The sequence below is a fragment of the Vigna angularis genome, chromosome 10, assembly GCF_016808095.1.
Source record: "Vigna angularis cultivar LongXiaoDou No.4 chromosome 10, ASM1680809v1, whole genome shotgun sequence".
NCBI classification, from domain to species: Eukaryota; Viridiplantae; Streptophyta; class Magnoliopsida; order Fabales; family Fabaceae; genus Vigna; species Vigna angularis.
The window spans coordinates 2,855,204-2,876,390 of NC_068979.1; the positions used below are offsets into that span (position 1 = coordinate 2,855,204).

Sequence of the window (21,187 nt, forward strand, 5' to 3'; positions counted from 1 at the left end):
AAATCAACGTCAACTTACATACTTCGTTTTCAAGTTTGAAAGTTAAATAAATAAAACCAATAGCGTTCTTTGTCCAATTTGACGAGTTCAAATACATGACATTTTATAAACAAATAATTATAGTTTTTTTTATTCACGAATTATTTACTAAAGTGTGTACAAACTATAGCTTGTGCTTAGCTGATGTGAACCAACTATTAAACTCTTTACTGTAACTTCATTTCTCAATAACATGCTTTTTTTCACTGATTTCTACCATAGATGACAATTATTGTAAGAATAAATATCAACACTGTAATGTGAAGAAAGCAATTAATCTTATTCCTCTTTTTGATAAAATAAGAGTGGTATAAGAGATCAAATATGTAGGATCAAAGAACATATATAATTTGTAAAGAACCGCGAAAATCTTCCAATGATGTGTGTAGTGACAGTAATAACTCTGTCGTCGGTCAGAAAAGTAGCAAACAATTTACAAAGATCGTTAAAAGAGAGGCATAACCACACCTAAAACAGAAGTTTTCATACGTTAAATTCCACAAATTTACTTGCAGCCTTTTTTTTTCAGCTATCTTACATTACAGTAACCCATCTACTATCTTGTGCATCTGATCGGAATCCTTAGGGAGACTAGACTCTATCAGAAATAAGCATATATATATATAGTAAGTCCTTATATAAGTTGTGTTGCTAGCTGTGCCACATAGTTGAGACAAAATATGTCTACCTCTTGCGTTTCGACTTCAAAGAGGTAACCGATTGAGAATTGCTGTGCCAGTTGCGTTTCCTTTGATTGATGAACCAATTATTAATTTGCTTCAGCTGCAACCCTGTCTCCTCCACAAGTTTTGCCTTGTCATCTTCCTGAAACAAAGCAAAATCAATCAGTCAGAGGTCATTAATGTATCATTGATAACATGCCAATGATACATCATAGATGTCACAAATAGCAGAATCTTAGCAATGTTGGGGTATGACATATGAACTCTTTCTTAGCAAAGAAACAACGTTGTGGACGCATGCATAAGTTGATACTAGAATTGATTTCAAGGAAACACAAAATTATGAAAATATTGATTACACGCAAGATGAAAGGAACATGATGAGAAGGTGTTCACTTACAGTAGGATAAGGCCACTTTGCATGTTGCTGCCACCAATTCTTTAACACAGAAGTTGTGTCACCTGGTAATTTCCCAGCTCTACGTTTCCTTAATATTTCCTCCCTGACATCTTCAATTCTTGACTTGAAACCCTGCAGAAAGTAAAACTGGTTGGTGATTCAAACTTACTGAAAATATTAAACCACATGTAAAGTGCAAGAACAGGTAGCATGTATATATATTGAGTACAAGAATGACCTGCTTCAGCTCAATCTTTAGTTCCTGACGAACTCTCTCCATCAGTGACCTTTCAGATTCTGTAGGAAGTAAGGGACCAAATCCCATCATGTCATGCCCTTCAGCGCTGGATTGATCCAAAGAAAAATCCATCTGTAACTCATCTTCATCATCTGACATTGTTGCACCAGTTCCTTCTCCCAGACTCACTCCTGAAATATGATTAAACAGCATTCCATATGACTAAATTTTGAGAATGTAACGACAAAAACAACTTCAGAAATATATTTTCACACATCACACAACGTAATGGCTAAATACATGGAAAAGAGGGTAGTCAAAGCATAGTATATGGTTGATAAAACTCTTGTTCAATACTCCAAATATTTTTCTCTGACATCTTGGGATCATCTTCTTCTACATAGAAATTACACTTAAGAAGTAATTAGTCTTACAAAGGAAATTTGTTTTGGCTGGATTTAATGTGCTAGAGCAGAAGATGCATGGCATAAATTTTGGGTGGCAACTTGGTGATTTGAAATTGAAAGTGCAGATGAGGGAGAGAAGTGAAGATAGAAGGGCCCCTTTGGTTTGTCAGTGGAACAATGACGGGTCTGAATAGTGCCAAAATGTTTGACACATCTTAATCATACATAAAAGCATGCAATAAAGTTAGTTGCCGATAACATCAATAATGGACTAATCATCTATTTTTAATCATAATTCAGGGATGACATTGACCAGGCGAATTCAAGTTAATTATTTTATCCTAAAGTGAGTAATACTTTGAAGATATCCTAAAGGGACAGTTGAATATCTCTTCTTTATCCCACTTAATACGCCATATGTGCAGTCATATCATCCATAATTATCAGCTGCACGTTAGTTGGATATCAAAATAACCATAAAAATTCCTCATATCTACTACTACCATATCTCCTTAAACCAGAAAATTTCTCCATATAGTTTTCTAATATTGAAAGAAATCCTTCATGTATCTACCACCTATGCAAAGCTTTTAACAGGTGTAATACTTGAATTACACTGAAAAAGTAATTTTTAGTTGAGTTTTTTTCAGTCCGTTATAGACTACTATTTTTAGTTTCAAATCGACACTTTTCTTATTCTTAATCTTTACACTAATTGAGTTGAATTATGTTCGAACCAATTCATTGCTTCTAATAACATGTTTTAAATAAAATATTCAAAATATTGCAAAGCTACTAATTTGTTACTACTAATTCCAAATAAGGTAAGCTCTTATCAGGTTTACGAAATCTAACTTATCTATATATTTTGTGTTTTGATGTTGTATAGCTAAATACAACAACACTTTCATGTTGTTATTTTTTTCATTTTTGAACTGTCATGAAATAAATCAGTTCAGCAAATGTAGCAGTTCAATGTTCAAAACTAAACTGACAATTTTTTTATTATAGACCCTTAGCTTTTCTAATTTGCTGGATCTGAAAATTTCAATTCAATCCAACTAATTTTTCCCACTCCTACTCTTGGCAATACTTAATGCGCTCTATTGAATTCAAGTGATAGTTTTTCCAACTCAACTAAACTAACCACTGATACACCCTGGTACAATTAATTCATACATAACCATTGAAATATTTCCAAAGAAACAAAATCATAAAAAAAATAAAGACTTAATGTAATATAATTGGAGTAAAATTCAATTCCTAACATGTAAAAATTACAAGAGCAAAACAACTATTCAACAATCACTACTAAAAGAGGCTTTTTAAAATCATGGTATTTGGTATATTAGTAACAATAAATTTAATAAAACAATTTAAATTGTCTCAAGGATAATCAATAAAAGAGTGTCAAATGGAGTGTTCTAAGAATACAAGTTAAAAAAATTAATATAATGAAAATGTTATTAAAAACTACTGTTAAATATATTGCTAATATTTTTCTACAAAAATTTCAATTCTTTATTTTAGCAGTCTTCTAAAGCATGTATTATATGAAATGTTCAATTGGTTAATTATTTACATTAGCTCTACATATATTGTTCCAAAGCTATCACAAGTAACAAGATTTTTTTTTTCAAAATACTGTTTATAAATTAATAAAAAAAGTAACGTTTCTTATTTAACTAATTCATAAGTTAATACGTAAAAATTAATTTTAACCATAAGAACTTAGTGTTTAATTATAATAACTAGACCCTAAATAGTTCCCACTGTTAATGCAACTAACTGAATGGTGGATTGTAATAACAAGGCCGGAAAAACAGAAAGACACGTTCAAATATCAAATATTAAATAAAGATCAACCCTTTGGTTAATCCTTCATCAACCTTCAGATTAACACACATTTATAGTACGAAAAATATAAATAAAGAAGCTTTTATACTGAATAAATAATATACTGTAATCGAAGATATTTTATAGTGTCGTATAACTACAATTCATAAACTCCGATTTTTAATTAATATTAAGTATTTTAAATTTTCTATCGATCTATGATTGATTGACTAAACTCGTATTGAATTATTTGTAAGAGTAAATGTTGTGATATAAAGCTTCGAATGTAATTTTCAGCTTCGGGTGCGTTTGCTTATGCGTTATAGACACAGGCCAGCTGGTTATTAGAACGCAGCATGCAGTTCCATGGAAGCATGTTCAATAACATAGGATCCTTTTAAGAAAGAGTTTTGATATTTTTCTCACTCGTTTCTTTAAATGTTTTCCTTCCTTTTATTTTGTCTATTATTTTTATATAATTTAACACTCTTCATCTTTTTTATTCTCTCAAATCCTTTCTCCACCTATCTCAAACCCTTATACATAAGATGGCGACATATTTTTAATGATAATCAACTTAATGTTTTTAGTCCTATATATGTTTTTCTCTAGTACATCAACTTGTGAATTCTTCTCTCTTTACCCTTCCTATCCTATCTATTCTATTTTCTTTCATCTCAGCAAATATATTATGTGTGAACTATCAGTACTGAAACATGATGCAGATTGACAAGAAACTCATGTGGGATCTTTATATGGCAGGGAAAACAAACTAGGAAGGCTCCAAAATCTCTAATTTCTACTGTTTAAAATCATTGTCATCTCCTACAATTAAATACTTTGTCAGGAGATGTTTAAAATCATTCCAATGTTTAAAACAAGCTAATTAATTTGTCTCATTTCCCATCCCCCACTTCCATACTTGATTTAATCAAATACTTACAAATATAAATATACAAGTAAAATAGTAAAACAAGATGGTGTAAGAAATCTTACTGAAAGTTGCATTATAGGGATAAAAATATATATATAGGAGATCCTTTCTGGAAGAAAATAATTGGGTCACGGCATTATAGGTTGTTGGCAGTGAGTGACATAGTGGGAGAAGAGGGTCTACCATTCCTCACCAAACTAACTAACTCTTCTCATTGCCATTTGTGTACACTCCACCAGATAACATTTCTAGACCCTACCACTCCATTCCTTAATCTAATTAACTCGACAACAGAAACTTTTACAAAAGAAAAAAATATGTATACCATTATTATGTACCTTCTTTCCTTTCTGCTAAATCGCGTAAATCACAAGAAACAAAAAATGCTTTCACACGCTCAGAAAATTAACATTAATTAACTCCTCACAAAAAATGGCAACATCATACGTCGTTTTTTTATCAATATGGATGATGATTTTCTTCTATAAGAAATGGTAGATAAAAAAATGGAGTAAGAGGAGATAAAAAAAAATAGAGTTTACTGGTAAATAAATACCTGTGAGAGCTTGTAAGGTATTTTCGATATCGCGGCAGGCCATGACAGCCTCAACGGCGTGGACTCTGACATGTTGCTGAAGTTGTTCTTTGAAAGTACACAAAACTATCAAATACTGTGCCTGCGGTGGTAACAGCAAACAAGAGGGATCCATGAAATTGTGTATATGTGAGAAAGAAAATAACAATATTGTTTGTTCGGTTTATTTACCAGGAAGTTGTCGAGTTCTTGGCGGTCATTGGGGGAGAGAGAGTGGGTATGGTGAGAGACATAAGATCGTAGAAGATGGTGAGAGTGAGATAGCTGAGCATCGATGAGAGGAAGTTGGTCGATGGGAGTGGCCACACGGAGGCATGCGACGTGTGCAGCCAGGAGCTGCTCGTACAGCGGATGTGTGGCTATCTCCGCCTTCAGTTGACGGTGGTGATCGCCGGAGACCTCGCCGCTTAACCCGCCCATCATTCCCAGTCTCGGTTCTTGCATTTTCTCAATTTTTAGAGAGAAAGAGAAGCGCGATGGATGGATTGATAAAGGCAGAGCAGAATAATATAGGGCAGGCAGAAGGCAGAGGGAAAAAAAAGAAAAAAGAGCGAGGTTGAGGACCACCCTATTCGGTAATAGGTTGTGTGTAAAATTGTAAATGATGATTTTCAGAGATAGAGAGAGAGAAAGAAGCAGAGTACAGAGTGCACAGAGTTGTATCGTTTTCGGTGTATATAGGGATCTGAGACACAACTTTCTGCAGGACCTCTGATAAAAACAAAGATTTTACATACACAGAGAAAGAGGGTGAAGCAAAGGCATTAAACACGGTTGATTTCTGCGCTGTGCCTTGTGTTGTGTGTTTGTGTGAGAGAGATTGAAGTTTTGTTTTCTTTATTTAAGAGAGAGAGAGAATAGAAAGAGGAAGAGAGACAGAGAAAAGAGTAAGCTGCGGAATCATTACTATGAAAGGGGATGGAAGCGAGGTCAGAAAAAGAAGATAAAGCTGCTTCTGTCACCTGACACCTTCATTTCTTTTTCCTCTTCTTTTATTTATTTTTTTTTATTCTTTTTTATTTTTTATCTGGAACAGTAATGGATTTTTAGGCTAAGGTACTTTGATTTGATTGGCGACGATGGTTTGGGTTTATCACACCTATCACCACCAAAGAAAAAAATCTGTGCCTTTAAAAGTAAAAGAGATAACAAACAGACAAAACAATTAGGTACTTCAAGGACTCTGCTAAAACTTTGTTTAAACATGTCAAACACTTTTCATTTTCATCATGCTTTTCACTTACATTCCCATCTTCTTTCCAATCCTTCTTCAAATACATTTAATCATTAAATTTACGTCATACGCCCTTCGTGTATCACAATTGTTGTACCAAAATTTCAATACAAGAAAATTTATCACAATTATTTAAAAAAAAAAAAAGGGTATAAAGAGAATGAAGTAAGCCCTGTGGAAGTATTGCCTCATGCATGTACGAAACTTGTAGGACACTTTATACCAATCCACATGCTTGCTTCTTCAATGTTAGATGTCAAAGTTAACATAATTTGTAAAACATTAATAAACATATATTTTTCCTTCTGTCTCCTTATAAACGGTTCTCAGAGTAATTTTCCCTCAACAACAAGACCAACATGTTTCATCTATTGCGATCACAAAAAAACTTCATACTACATTTTTAGGCTTCCAAACAGAACACAGAATTAACTGTTCCTGAATTATGAACATGTGCGTCGCAGTTTTTCGGCCTCATCAAAATCATCAAACTGCCAAACATTACTTTATATTATTTCCATTAATTAAATCAGACGTCTTAAAAAAAACGATCCGCTTTAAGCAATGTGGGTAACCGTAACTGCTTCTGTGTTGTGTATGGGTGAAGCCTTACAGTTATTCTATTGTTGTCACACACCAATAATGTTAGTTGTAGAAATAAAATTATGATCTTGTTTTTACATAAATAAATTTAGGTCAGATTTAATGCGTATTCTGAAATTTAACGGCACGATAAACTTTTCATTTTTTTTTTGTTCGCTGTATCAACATTTTAATTATACGAAACAAATCACCGACAGCGCAGTTATCAGTTTGTTTAACTTATACTTTATGTTTATTTCATAATTGAAGAGTAATTTTATTCGACAACTAGTTACGCGTATTAAAAATAAGATATTATTATTAATTAAAGTAATTAGTGGGGAGGGCAAAATTCAACCACAGTTAGTTGTACCAAATAGAAAAGGAAACAATTAGTTATAATAATATGATGTTTTAAATTAATTAACCGACGATATTGAATACATAGGCAACAGCAAAAGATGTATATTAAAAAAAAAGTGAAGCTCCACTGCAGAAAAGAAAAAAAAAAGATGTGACCAACCTTCATTTAAGTTTAATTTTGTTAGTTGTTCATAAAGTGGGTCGAAGGTTGAGGTGTCAATGTTTGGTTCTGAGAATTGGTGATCTTCCATCTTCTTTACTTGTATAGATATATTGCAGATTTAGGAGGCTGAAATCAAAGAAAAGGACAGTGTTTATGTTCTGTAAGCAACCTCTTTCTTTAAACGCACCACCAACTTTCACTATAAACATTTTCGCATCATAATCATAAATATTTTTTTCCATTAATTATCTAAATTTTATTTTCTGATTTTCACAAGAGAGCAAAACGAGTCACGGAAGTCTTCACAGACAGAAATTTGTGGTTTTTTTTTTTTTTTGTCTACTTTAGAAAACTGGTGGTTGAATCATGAAAAAGAAAAGGGATAAAATGCATAAAGCAAATGCAAAGAAAAAATCATATAAAAAATCTGAAATGAATATTCTTTTTACTTTGTCTCTGATTACTTTTGTTTGAAGAGTACGTGTTGCGTGCAAAAGAAGGAAGCATTTTATCCATAACATTAGAATCAAAACCCTTTCGAGCCACAATCTCGTATCTACCAATTTCTCCATTTATGTAACCTCTTTCTTTTCGCCACAAGAATAAAATCAAAAACATAATTCTAATTTCACCTTGTTTCGTTAAAAGAAGATAGTATGCCCTTTAGACATTTTTATATATTAATTATTAAAAATTATCATTTTTATGAACAATTTTCTTTTAGTATGTCTCGGCTAAATCACTTACATTAAATATCAGTAACTAATTACAGGTTTTATTTTTTTCTCTCATTATAATTAATTTTTATCGATTAAAGTAAAATTGAATTATAAATAAAGGAATTGAATACTATATCAACAAAAACCCTGACAATTGATGTAAAAGTTTCAACAAAATAAATTTTACCTTCAAACAAATAAGTATAAATATGGTTTTTATTTATATAAAAGAAAAAAAAAAGGTCTAGGGATTAAAGTTTTTTTATGTTTTTAATATCATGCCGTTAATTAAATCGTATTTCTTTTAATCCAATGATTATAAAATTTAAATGTATGTTGTATTTTATATAGTATTGCTATATTTGATTATTTATCTTTAGTTTATTTTAACATAAATGAATGTTTTGAGAAAATAGAAGAGTACAGCGTGGATATTTGAAAAGAGGAAGGTAGCGATAAAAATAAGCTTTGAAGCACAGACATGCGAAGTGATCCAACATGGAAAGGAAGCTGTCCTAATATGAATGACACAAGTACACAGTTTTTTAAAATTATATTCATGAACGTAGGAACATAAAAAGATGAATTTGTACAAAAACATTGAGAAAATAAAGAAAAGACAATTGATAGAATAAAAATAATAATAAATAATAGATATAATTATAAAAGATGCGATTAGGTCGAAAATTGGTGCAGTCTAGTGGATGAGTGTGTGGTTGAGAATGAATAGAGAAGAAAAAGAGGGTGATAAGAGCCACGTGAATGTTTTCCCCTTTTTATTATTATATATCTTCTATTTATATGTAACAATAAATACATCGTATCTTTTGTTTCAACTAAATTCTAAGACGTGTCATGTAATTTTACTCCCTTTAAATTAAGACCATACAAACCTTTGGTAAAAAAGTGGAACACAAGGATCAATTGCAAGGATAAAAGAATGATACTTATTCTTAAAATTAGTATTACTAAGACTTAAATGTCGGATGAAGAAAATACATGTTTCTATCAAAACTGACCATATGATAAAGTTACCACTCACATAAATTATACAAACTCTATATTAAATATATATTTTTTATTAAAATTTATTTTTATCCAAAATTTTGATATACTTTATCCCTCAACTTAAGAAATAAATAGATATATTTTTTTTATCTCTATTACATTAAATCTTTTATATATCAAACGCATTTTTCAATTAATATTAAAACAAAAATATGTATAAACCACTCAAATATTAGTATAAAATGTGTTTGACATGCAATAAAAGTTTAATATAATTGAGCTAAAATGATTATGTCTATTAATTTTTAAAGTTTAGAAACAAAAATGTATTAAAGTTTTGAACAATAACAAATTTTAATTTTGTATTAAATTTCAACTACTAAAAACAAATTTAATCCTAAATTTTATATTAATATAAAAATATTTAATTTTCTATGAATATACATTAAAATTAAAAAAGTTTATTTAAGTAATATAAATAATTTAATCATATTATTACATAGTATAGCATTATATATATATATATATATATATATATATATATATATATATATATATATATATATATATATATATTGTATGATTATACATGTAATGTAATGATGATAATATTTATATGTTATATATTATTTTGGGTGATCTATTTACATTTATTTATAATATCTGACCCTTTAGAGTGTAAATGTCTTAGCTAATTAAGTAAAGGATACATAATAGCTTCATTAATATTACATGATGTTTATGAATTAAATTTGAATAAATTGATGCGTGAATCACCTTAGTCAAATGACTAATGTTAATTTCAAATAAGACATATTTAATATAAGTGAAAATAGTAATAATTGTCACTGTAATTTGTGATGTATTTTTAAACTAACAATCACAATTCTCACGCTATTTAATCCTATCTCTTTTTTCTCGTTTTTTTTTTCAATCCTTACACCCTGACATAAGAAAAAACAAGTTTGGCAGTTCATAAAATGCTTACAAAGTATTGCTAAAAGGGTATCCATAATGTCATTCCTATCCAAATTCATTTAAAATTTGAAAATGATGTTTAACGATTAAATTAATTTTTATTGACAAATAAACAATAATAATTCGTGATTATTGCACGCTGTTTCTCTCTTCACAGACCCAACCGTGTGTTTGGTTTGTGGCTAAAGGGGATTGGGAAAATATTGAAAAAAGTGAAGGAGACAGAAGTAGAAAAATAAATAATGGTGTGAAAAGAAAAATGTTCTTTTAATAATTTTTTTGACAATTTTTTATAATATATATAATAATTTGTGATGGGTCTTTTTTAAATATACAAACTAATAAAATAATGATATATAAATTATTGTGAAAAAGTTGATAAAATATCGAGTGGGTACGAAAATATATATACGATTGTAGAGACATAATAAAAAAAAGCGTTTTTGGAGAAAGTGTTGTGCAGCTAAATACTTCTTAAGTCATTTTGTCTATGAAGAAGTACTTCCTAATGGAACGTTTAAAGCTGACAATATATCTCACATTTTACGTTTCTCTGTGTATTGTGTCACCGATAAAAGAAATACTATTTCACTGCAATTAGATAAAGTAACTGTCAAGTGCTTACAACATTAGCCATATCACTTTTAATTCTAGAAGCTACACAAGGCCCTTACATGCCTCTCTTTATTAAACTAATCAAAAAAATATCATAGTAAAATGTATAATTTTTATATATAAACGTTATAACTATTTTATTTAAAATTTTACCCATATTAATGTGAATTCATTAGATGACATTTTCTTTTTTTCCAGCTTGCTTATTGAAAAAGAAAAAGAAAATAGTAGAACGTGTCTTTATTGTAAAAATGAAGAAAGGAAATGCATAGATATAGAAATGTACTATAATATAAACTTATACAATATAACCACAGTGGTCACAAAACTGCTTGTTACAGATAAATTTGATTTTAGATGTCCGTTTTGCTTTAAGAAAATTGGAGTCTATCAATCATGTTATCTTTTTTATAATAAGGTTGAAATAGATATGGAAACAATATTATGAATAATTAGTTTAAAAATAGTTCTTCTCATCTATATATGGAGTATATGATTATTTAATAAAACTGTAAGGAATGTCTTATGGCATACGATAGCAGTGTATTTATTAGAAAAAAAACACTGTAAATTTTGAGTTGAACATCACGTGAGAATAAATTGGATGAATTGTCTTATATGCATAAATGGTGCTACTTTCTAGACTTGTACATTTCTAAATAACATAATTATAAAGTATAACAGTACAAAATAAATTTTGTAATATTTGTTGAGAAATCTTTTTGTATTATATTAATAATTTACTTTTGTTTTTTCTATTTGATATTTAACTTGTTAAAAAGGGAATTTTAAATTTAATTTAATTATATAAAAGTGATTTTTAGAATGTTTATATTCATTTTAATATTGTGAATTAGTCTATTTATAGTTGACGGTTGACGTAGGATTTTCAACATCTCCTATTAAAGTATATATATTTTGTATCTGAAATAAAGATTAAAAATGATTTGTCAATTAATAGATTAAATAAATAACAAATTTTGTTATAATAAATTTTAACTCATAATTTTGATAACAATATAAGATTTAAAACAAAAAATCATGGTCTCTTTTGTTTATGACCACTCACTTATACACTCAACAAAACAGAAACCAAAATATCACACCTACAAATATTTTATAGTTATATTCATAAAATATTATCCATAAAAAAAACAAAAATATATCTTATAATTAATCATAAAATAAACATCTTAACAATGCCTTGTCAATAATATCTCAATACAAGTTCATTAAAATCATATACAACATAATCGTTTAATATTTTGCACAAATTTAATTATAAAACATTTAGTATATCATCACTGCTAGAAGAATATTTATATATACGTCCAAAAGATATGCAAGAGATTTCTAGACATTTGTAAATGTCAATATTAATGGTTTAAAAGATAGTGGTGGAGTGATTAAGTTGTTCACCCTTTTTGGGGACTATTCATATAATAAACAGTTGCCTTTGATCTTTATGAAAACTCGGTAAGTTAATCATAATAGTAATAATAGTAAAAGTACTTTTCTATTCTTTTTAGAAATGTTTATGAAGAAATATTTAGAGAAAAAAAAAGTTTAAGAGAGAGAGTGAGAATAGTCGCATGAAGGAAGAAAAGAGGGTAATTGACGAAATGAGAGTTGAGAACGTAGTCCCCAAGAAATAAAAAAAAAAAATGGTGGTGAATGAAGAAAGGTAACAGCTGGAGATTGCATCAGCATCACAGCTGTAGTACTGTCGTGTTCTATCATTATTAATTTCCTCGTTAATAACACGATATGTTAATGTGGTCCCCTTTTAAATCTCACCTCAATTAAACACGACAAATTATGTACACAGCACAAACCACAATACACAACAAAAATCAAACTGAAAACCAAACCCCTCATTCTAGTAAGGCATCTTCCATCCATCGCTTTCGTTTCACCTGACCACAATCAAATAACAAAACACTATTTTCACTCATTCCCATTATTCTTTTTTTACAATTCTTTATTATATTTATTATTTCTATTGTTAAGTCATTTTGTTTCTATTAAATTAGGGGACAAGTAGGTTTAATATAGATACAACTCCACAAACACACAAATTTCTTAGGATTATTGTTGAAATATGTTGAAATTCATGGGACCAACCCACCTATTACAATTTTTAAAAAATAAGAGAAAAAAGATGAAAGAAAACATAGAGGGAAAAGAAGGTTTACTAAAATATTCTCCATTGTTTGGAATAGAAGTCAAACATAAGAAAATTATTCTGATGAAACTTGCATGATAAAAAATAAAATGTTTTTTTAACAATTCTTTTTGACAATCACTTACGTTAAAAAAATTGTTAAAATATTGGGATTTATAAAAAAATATAAAAAAATATTATAATAACTTTTTTTGACAATTTTTTTACAATAACTTATGTGGTAATTTGTGATTAGTCCGTTTTAAATATAAGGACCAATAAAACAATAACACGTAATTCATTGTAAAAAAATTATGAAAAAAAATTGTTAAACTATCAGGATCCAAAAATATATCTTATGGGCAAAACAGTAAAAAAAATAAATGACATTTATATCATGTTTTTTATTCTTTTTTTTTTGAGAAAATAACTTTCATTTTTACTTTTTTTTATCATCCCATTTTCTCTTCATATCCAAACAAAACACAAGGCAGACAACTAACACTTCCTAAAATGAGCCATCAAATCTGATGGGGAACTTGAACATAACCTGATGCTGACATTATAAATTTTTTTATAAAATTTATCAAAAAACGAGCTATACTCAATACCAGCTTTATTGAACGTGAAAACAACGGCTAGCCGTTTTAAACAAAATCTTGCCAGGAGTTGTTTAAAAGTTGAATTACTAGACGATTTCAATAGTTGTCATTAAAAGGACGAACAAAAGAAAAATGTCACCTAAAATAATAAAAATGAATAATTTTGGTAGAAAAAAATAATATCATGCAATTTGATTCTCACTCAATCAAGTTTCTATCTGGCAATATTACATCAAAATATCAATCCTGAATTGTCTCTCACTGGCCTTTAACTCCCTACTTTAGAGTGGTGCACAATCAATCAGCATAAAATGGTTGAGATGGTTAGTCCAGACAATATCAAGTGGCGGCGGGAAGAGATTGAGCGTTGTGGTCACAGTTAAAAAGGACCTAGCACTGTTATACATTATATATACTTCCAATATTTACATAAGCAACTCAACCTATCATCTCATACAAGCTCAATAAGATTGCTGTTATGGAGATACATTATCAGGGTGACACATTTTGAAGTGCATGCTTCTACACAAACTCCCTGAATTTCACATCACTATACATTTTTCTTTGGATTTTCCATCAGGCCTGGGAGATGTAGATGCAGACGAAGCCTGTCTTCCAGTGTTTCTTGCAACCTGCAATTACAGGTAAATTCTTGAAAAAAATTCAACAATCATCTATGCAGGCGTTACTAGTGCAGTCAAACACCAAATCTTTTCCTTACAAGAATCATGCATTTCAATGTAAAGAAATTTAGATTTTCAACAAATTATAGTAGTTATTACAGTAATCAACAATCTTATAGTATATGACACAGACTGAGTAGATGACAAAATAAAAGTAGTAAAACTAAATTCTATAAAAAAAACTATCTGGATTTGCTAATTGATAAAATAAAGATCCCCCTCCCAACAAATTGAAAAGATCCCATCCAATGGCACTCAACGAGACAAGGCAACTGGCAACAGTGTACGTGACATACATACTATATATAAAGAGTGCAGACAACAATATCATTTGCCAAAAACACTTTAAATTAGTTGTAGTAAAGGCATATGTACCTGGGGTCCTGTGACCAATCTAGAGTTACCACTATTGGATGATTGTTGTAAATTATTCTGGCGTGATGGCTGCTGCTCAAATTCCTGCTGTTGCAAGGCTATTGCTAATTGCAGATCAGAACTGTAACAATTGCACACTAGTTAAGACTATAATTTTGAAAAGGAATAATTTACAAGTTTTCATGGCCAACAGAAAATTATGAAAATTACTTGATATCTAAGCCTGCCTGTGTTGCACTATCGATGCTGGCAAGATAATCCTGAAACGAGAAGATGTCCAAATATCTAAGAAAAATTGATTTGCAAAGATTAATATATTCCCCTTTTAAAAGAATATATATACATACAGCAGTGCTGGTCAGGGCATTGCTTTCATCCCATGTGCTATTTTCATGATTTTCTACCTTGAATTCCTTGAAATTACTGGTCATAAACAATGAATCACCGTTGACCTGAAACATAAGTACATGAACTTTCTGCAATTCAATATTGCTCAACGACAGTAAGGAAATACACAATGGAATAAGATGGAACGGGAAGAACATGCAGATAGTATAATAAAAAATGAAACTATACAGCACAACATTCTAATAAAGATTCGTGCACACAGAATTTACTACAAGTTTAAAAAAAACTGCCTGCACAACTTGTCCCTAAGTATTGTAGGAGTTCAAATCACAAAGCATATAAACTCAGTTTTCAGGATGTTTAGCTGAGAATATCTACATCTACCAGTGGCAACATAGAAGGAAATTTTTAAAATGATACCAACACAAAAGATCATATAACAATACTTTTTACCTCATTCAGTTTTTCCCAGACCAGATCTGGCTGATTAATGTAACCTTGATCAGTGGCTAGAAGATAGAGTTCACCCTCATACTGTGGATAAAGAGAAAATAACTTTAGTATGAAGACTCTGCAAGACACAGCCAACATTTTTTTCTCAATGACAAAATAGTGCTACTGACTGCACTTGATATCAGTAATCTAAATGTCCAAAGAAATAATATTCCAAGACTTTTACTGACCTTGAACATAGTGCTGAAATGATTGTTACGGAAGAAAACACAGAGCTCACGCTCTTTAAGCCCATCTTGTAAACAGAAAAGACTGCAAAAGAATTAATCATGTATAAAATGTAAAAAGAAAATTTGTCTCAGACAATTACGACGTTATGGAAGACAAAAATAGAACAAGATAATTAGACCAACAAGACAACATCACATACCCATAAAATGTCAACTGGCTGGCATTATTCCTCAAGAAACTTTTGATCAATTCACCTATGACAATTAAAGGACATGTCTCCCATGAGATAAAAACATATAGTTATCTACAAAAATAATACTCTAATGAGGAGCAATCCACTTATTTGATATATAGCACTACTTACCTTGCTCTGGAATTAGTTCATCCTTAGCTCTAATATCAGGAGAAGCTAAGGTGCTTTTGTCAGCCTGTTCTGCAAGTACGACCTCACCTTCATAAACAGGTTCACGATTCTCAAAAGTTCTTGTGTCCAACACACATTCCTCTCCCTCGTATATGGGCTCACTCCCATGAACAGTTGAAGTCAAAGCTCCAGAAACATCAGTTTGCTGATAACTGATGCTACATGAGTCTGAGTCTGCATGGCCTGGGGACGAGTACAATGATTTTGTTGCATCAGGTCCATGAGATTCACCTACAACTTCATGATCTATAGTTGCAGGAGTGGACTGGTCATGGATTTTTCCATCTCCAGAAACGTCTGAGACAGAGTATTCTCTGGGAGAAGGAATAATTTCACTCTCATTCTGAACCAATGCATCAAGGTTGTTCTTCTCTATCACATCATTTTGGTCAGAAGATTCTTTGGTTCCCGCATAAGTCGATTGATGAAGGTCGCTTACAGTATCAGTTTTTAAGGATGAATTAGCTGCGTCTCCCAGTGTAGAAGTAGAAGATATCGGTCTGTTGAGGTCTTTGTCAGAAGCAGTGAAGTCGTCAGACACAGAAGGCTCTGAATCATGAAAGTGACTGTTACCAGCACCTGCGCTACTTCCAAGTTTATCTCCAGAATCCATATTTACAACCTGTTCATTACTCATATTTCCTTCCATACTGGCAGAAATTTCTCCTCCGTTAACGTGAACTGTAACAGGATCACTTATTGAAGCTTTAGAATCAGCCTCGGACAGTTTCAAGATTCTCAACAACTCTGCCTCTTCTTCAAGATCACCTTTTCTTGGTATCTGATCAGAAATAGATTGAGAAGAATCTTCAAAAGACCTGGTTTTTGAAAGACTGGGAGAAGGAACTCCAAGCGTAGCAGTTGTTGCAGCCACAAAGTCAACACAATCTTCTTCTGCAACATTTTTATGATGGACATCCATGTTTAGTGTTTCAAGAGAGACAAGCTCTCCCATAAGAGCATTATAGGACTTTGATCCAATTGCATTTGCAGTGTCATAATCCTGGCTCCAATGAACATTTTTATATCAAATGAAAACATCAAAAAATAATAAATAAACCCCACATTGTTTGAGAATAACATGAAGACAACATTTGATAGACATTCAAGACGAGTTGGCCATTTAAAATTTACAGTATACAATTGAACCACACATTTTTCATCATAATCTAAGGCTAGATAAACTTTAAGATGGGGCATATGGAGCCAACTGATACAGCAGCTTCGACAATCACTGAACTCAGACAATTTGCAGACTGAGACATAAATAATATGCATACAAGAGGATGGTTCTGATTAAATCTAAAGACTCCCTAACAGACAGGTGATTGTTGGGGAATAGCTTTTTTTTCCTTATTTTGCCCCCTGAAACCTCTCTCAGGAAGGTAACAAAAAAGTTGAATGTAATAAACAAGCATTTTTCTTCAATTAAATTAAATTCCAACTTGCTGATTGCAAAACAGCAACATCAATACTGAAGCAGCAGAAATACATAACGTATTAATAAAGAATAGGGAAAACCTGCCATTATTATAGCATTTCAAAACTGAGGGTTTGCATCCTCAAAGAAATGAAAGGAATAAAAAAAGGGGAATTGTTACAAGGCCACTGGAATGTACTGAACACAACAATAAAATGTCCTTGATCTAACGTTGAAGAGTTAAAATACATATCTCATTTTACATGCAGCAAGATTATTACAGGCACAGTGGAACTAGGCTAAATGCCAACGACTAGCAAGAAAATGTTCTTCCAGAAGCTCCCAAATTCATTTGGCATCCCAAAGGATTGCAGTTCTATCATAACTACCTTAAAATTATTTTTGATAACCTAATAATATCGCTTGATAAATGTCAACAACTAGCAAGAAAATGTTCTTCCAGAAGATCCCAAATTCATTTGGCATCCCAAAGGATTGCAGTTCTATCATAAATACCTTAAAATTATTTTTGATAACCTAATAGTCACAACAAAATAATAGTTGAACATCCCCCCCCCCCCGCGCCAAACACACAAAATGTCCTTGCTTGCAACCAAATTCAAAACAATCATGACAAAATGGAACTAATTAATTTGGATTGAGGGTGAAAAAAATACCTGAGGATCGACAATCCAGCCGTGATACAAAGGGATGTCCAACAGATCAAATATAGCACACTCTCGAGTGAATTCAAAATCAGCAATTCTGCAATTAATGTGTAATTCTTATCAGAACTTCAGAATTGTTAACGGGTGAACATAACTGCAAAAAGAAATGAGCAAAACTGCGAAACTAACCTTCTAAATTTTATATTTACATCAATGCCAGTAGCAAGCCTAGGAAGCAAATCAATTGCATCAGCAATGTTCTGTTGTTGATTTTCAACATAGCCTGCATCTTTGTTCTACAAGATAATAATAAAAGTTGTCAAATAAACTTACATCACAGGAGTAAATGTAACCACTGATAACAAATGCAACTCTTACATTCACATTACTATTTGAATCAATTAATCGTTCAGCGACCAATGAAAGTAATTTCTCCTGTGAGACTTCAGAAATATCTGGACTCAAATTTAAATTGTTTCTTAGCAGAAGAACATTACCTGCAGCATTGCAACATATAAGAGATTAAGTAATAGTTGTGATGCTATAAAGCCAAACAAATGTTGCGAGTAACCCTTCTAAAGAGAACAAATTAAGCATATCATGTAAGGAAACAATCAGTTAATCACATTTTTCAAATTATAGTCTAAGAGTAGACACCATCAGTTTGTGCAGAATCCTATATCCGTCCAAATAATACAAAAAAAAAGGAAAATATAAAAATGGCAAAGGGTAAATCGTAGAAAAGAGCACAAGAGAGTGAGATGAAAGGCCTAGACTACAAAACAGAAAATGATTGAACAAAACAGAGCAAGATATGAATGGTCACTTTGGCTGGAGACTGTAACAGGTTTGCCAGAAAAGAGCCTCAGGTCAGGGATAACCACAAACTATTGAGTAAACATAACAAACAGGGTGAGCTTCGCTCTCCCTGACTGATGAAAATATTAAACATATCTCCATGCCTATTGGGTGTTCTTAGGTTGGGGAAACCCACTTCAAAAAGTTAAACAACAAATATTGCAAATAAATTTAAGCTATCACAAAATTTTGAGAATTTTTCTTTCCATCCAAAAACAATATCAAGAAATAGCATTGGAAGGTTTAAGAACGCAGCACAGCACCTAATGTGGACTAAAAAGCAATAAAAGAATTCAAGAAAAAAGATATGTGTTGAAGCCCGTGTGAGATTATATTCCCGTTTATATTGAAGGCCTGCACTTTCAATATTTCATTTTAAATTAGTAAATATACATAGATATATAGAGATTCAAAAACATACAAATCTCTTTTCCTTAGAAAGATCATACACGAATGGCAGAATACCTAAGTCTGAGATTGGGAAACACTACCGGTGTTTACTATGTCTACTAAGAAAGAAGTAAGACCCTTGTTGAGTTTACGTGTGTTGTATTTGTTTGTGATATGCTATCAGGTATAATAAAAAGATAATCTCGGATATTGTAAATATTGGCATCTATCGACAAATCACTTGCTCTGGTAAATCTCCGCGAGGAAAGAAAAATACAAGCCAGATAACAGGATGACCACGACCTAATAACGAACATGAAGGGAGACGGTGGTGCGGTGTGGTGTGAAAAGGAACGTCAAGAAATAACCAAATACCATCAAGATTAACACGTGAGGGTAAATAATTCGAAAAAGAAAAAATGATTCCTGCCATCAATTTAAAGAATCAAGAAGTAACATAAATAAGATAAAGACAATAAATAGAGGAAGGAATTGACAGTAAGAGGCAATCATGAAGAAAGGAGAAACATAAAAGAGGGAATTCCATATGCGAAACGCAATTCAATTCAATTTGGTTGAGGAAAGGCAATAGAGAAATGAAGAAACCCTAGGATGAGAAATGCACTGACAGATAGCGAGGAGCGGGCACGGTCCATTGTCGTTTTGGAGAACGATCGGAGTGGTGCGTCCGAGAAACTGAATCGTTTTGGTTTTGTGAATGCAGTCTTTGACTGAGTGCGGCGGAGGATGGTCCTCTTCACGATCTTCGTCTCTGAGTTGTTGTTGGTCCGTAGGCGAAGACGACGATGCCATTTCGATCGTTCCGGATTTGCTGCGAACCCACACAACGCCACAATTACTTTATGAAAAACAAATATGTCAATGGAGTAGCAGTACTAAAGCTTCTTTCATTGATTGCTCCACCTTATTGTCAAACCCCCCACATTACTTCGCATTTTATTTCTTTCCTTTTCCCAATCTTTTTCTTTCTTTTTTTTCCCCTAACTAACTTTCTGTCAAAATTAACACCCCCTGCACTCCTTCTATAAAATTAATATTTCCTAAAATATTTCAAATAATTTTTTTCACTCACTTCTAATTTATAATTTATAATTTATTATATATTTAAATTATTTTCATTCTTACCTATTATTACTTATTATACTATTTTTAATATTTTTGAGTTATTTTGTAATTTATTATAAATTGAAATAAGATGCTTCAATGTACGTGAATACCAAAATCATGAAAAGAGTTACGCTGTGGTGTTGGGCCTCCCGTTTAACGATGACTTCAGATAACAAAACCCATCATGGATCCAAAAGCCAGTGAATTGCTACTTACACCGTACAGTTTATTTTACAATATCTTTTTATCTATGTTTTTTCCAAAAAATAATTTTCAAAAAGTTGTTTATAAACTCAGAAAATACTTTTCGAAAGTTTAGTTTTATAATAATAAAAAAATGAAATAGTAATAGTCTTTCAGGGACAACCTTTGCATTATTTGAGATATCATGTAAGTGATGTTGTAGTCACAAAAGCCTTGAAACTTGGTTGTTCTTATTGTTTTTGTAATTTTTTTCTTCTTTCTTGCCCTATAAAGCAACTTCACCGTAAAAGATACAGTTACAGGAGAAAAATAAAAGATGAAAGAGAATGAGGAATTAAGAAAGAAAGTCAATTTTTTTTTTTGTGAAAACTAGATTTTTATAAAATAGATATGAAATGGGTCGTCGGAACACAATATAACAAGGACATTATTTGTATTCCTACAT

General features: G+C 31.2%; 2 protein-coding genes across 3 annotated transcripts; both read right to left on the reverse strand.

Moving 5' to 3' along the window:
* Positions 1 to 366: 366 nt before the first annotated feature.
* LOC108335839 (homeobox protein HD1) lies at positions 367 to 6,097 on the reverse strand. Its single transcript, XM_017572015.2, has 5 exons — positions 5,304 to 6,097; positions 5,094 to 5,214; positions 1,361 to 1,551; positions 1,123 to 1,254; positions 367 to 864 (listed from the first exon to the last, which is right to left on the reverse strand). The coding sequence occupies exons 1-5, from the start codon at positions 5,574 to 5,576 to the stop codon at positions 724 to 726; spliced, it is 858 nt and encodes a 285-aa protein (XP_017427504.1). The 5' UTR covers positions 5,577 to 6,097; the 3' UTR covers positions 367 to 723.
* A 7,624-nt stretch (positions 6,098 to 13,721) lies between these two features.
* Positions 13,722 to 20,403, reverse strand: LOC108335938 (uncharacterized). Of its 2 annotated transcripts, XM_017572169.2 has the most exons (12): positions 20,040 to 20,398; positions 18,541 to 18,659; positions 18,352 to 18,458; positions 18,172 to 18,259; positions 16,015 to 17,077; positions 15,850 to 15,904; positions 15,650 to 15,731; positions 15,420 to 15,500; positions 14,966 to 15,070; positions 14,829 to 14,878; positions 14,619 to 14,739; positions 13,722 to 14,192 (listed from the first exon to the last, which is right to left on the reverse strand). In XM_017572169.2, the coding sequence occupies exons 1-12, from the start codon at positions 20,221 to 20,223 to the stop codon at positions 14,103 to 14,105; spliced, it is 2,145 nt and encodes a 714-aa protein (XP_017427658.1). In that variant the 5' UTR covers positions 20,224 to 20,398; the 3' UTR covers positions 13,722 to 14,102. The 2 variants fall into 2 exon arrangements, 1 of the variants encoding a protein (XP_017427658.1); XR_008245706.1 differs by lacking the exons at positions 13,722 to 14,192; positions 14,619 to 14,739; positions 14,829 to 14,878 and having other exon boundaries at positions 14,989 to 15,070; positions 15,420 to 15,537; positions 20,040 to 20,403.
* Between the last annotated feature and the right edge of the window lie 784 nt (positions 20,404 to 21,187).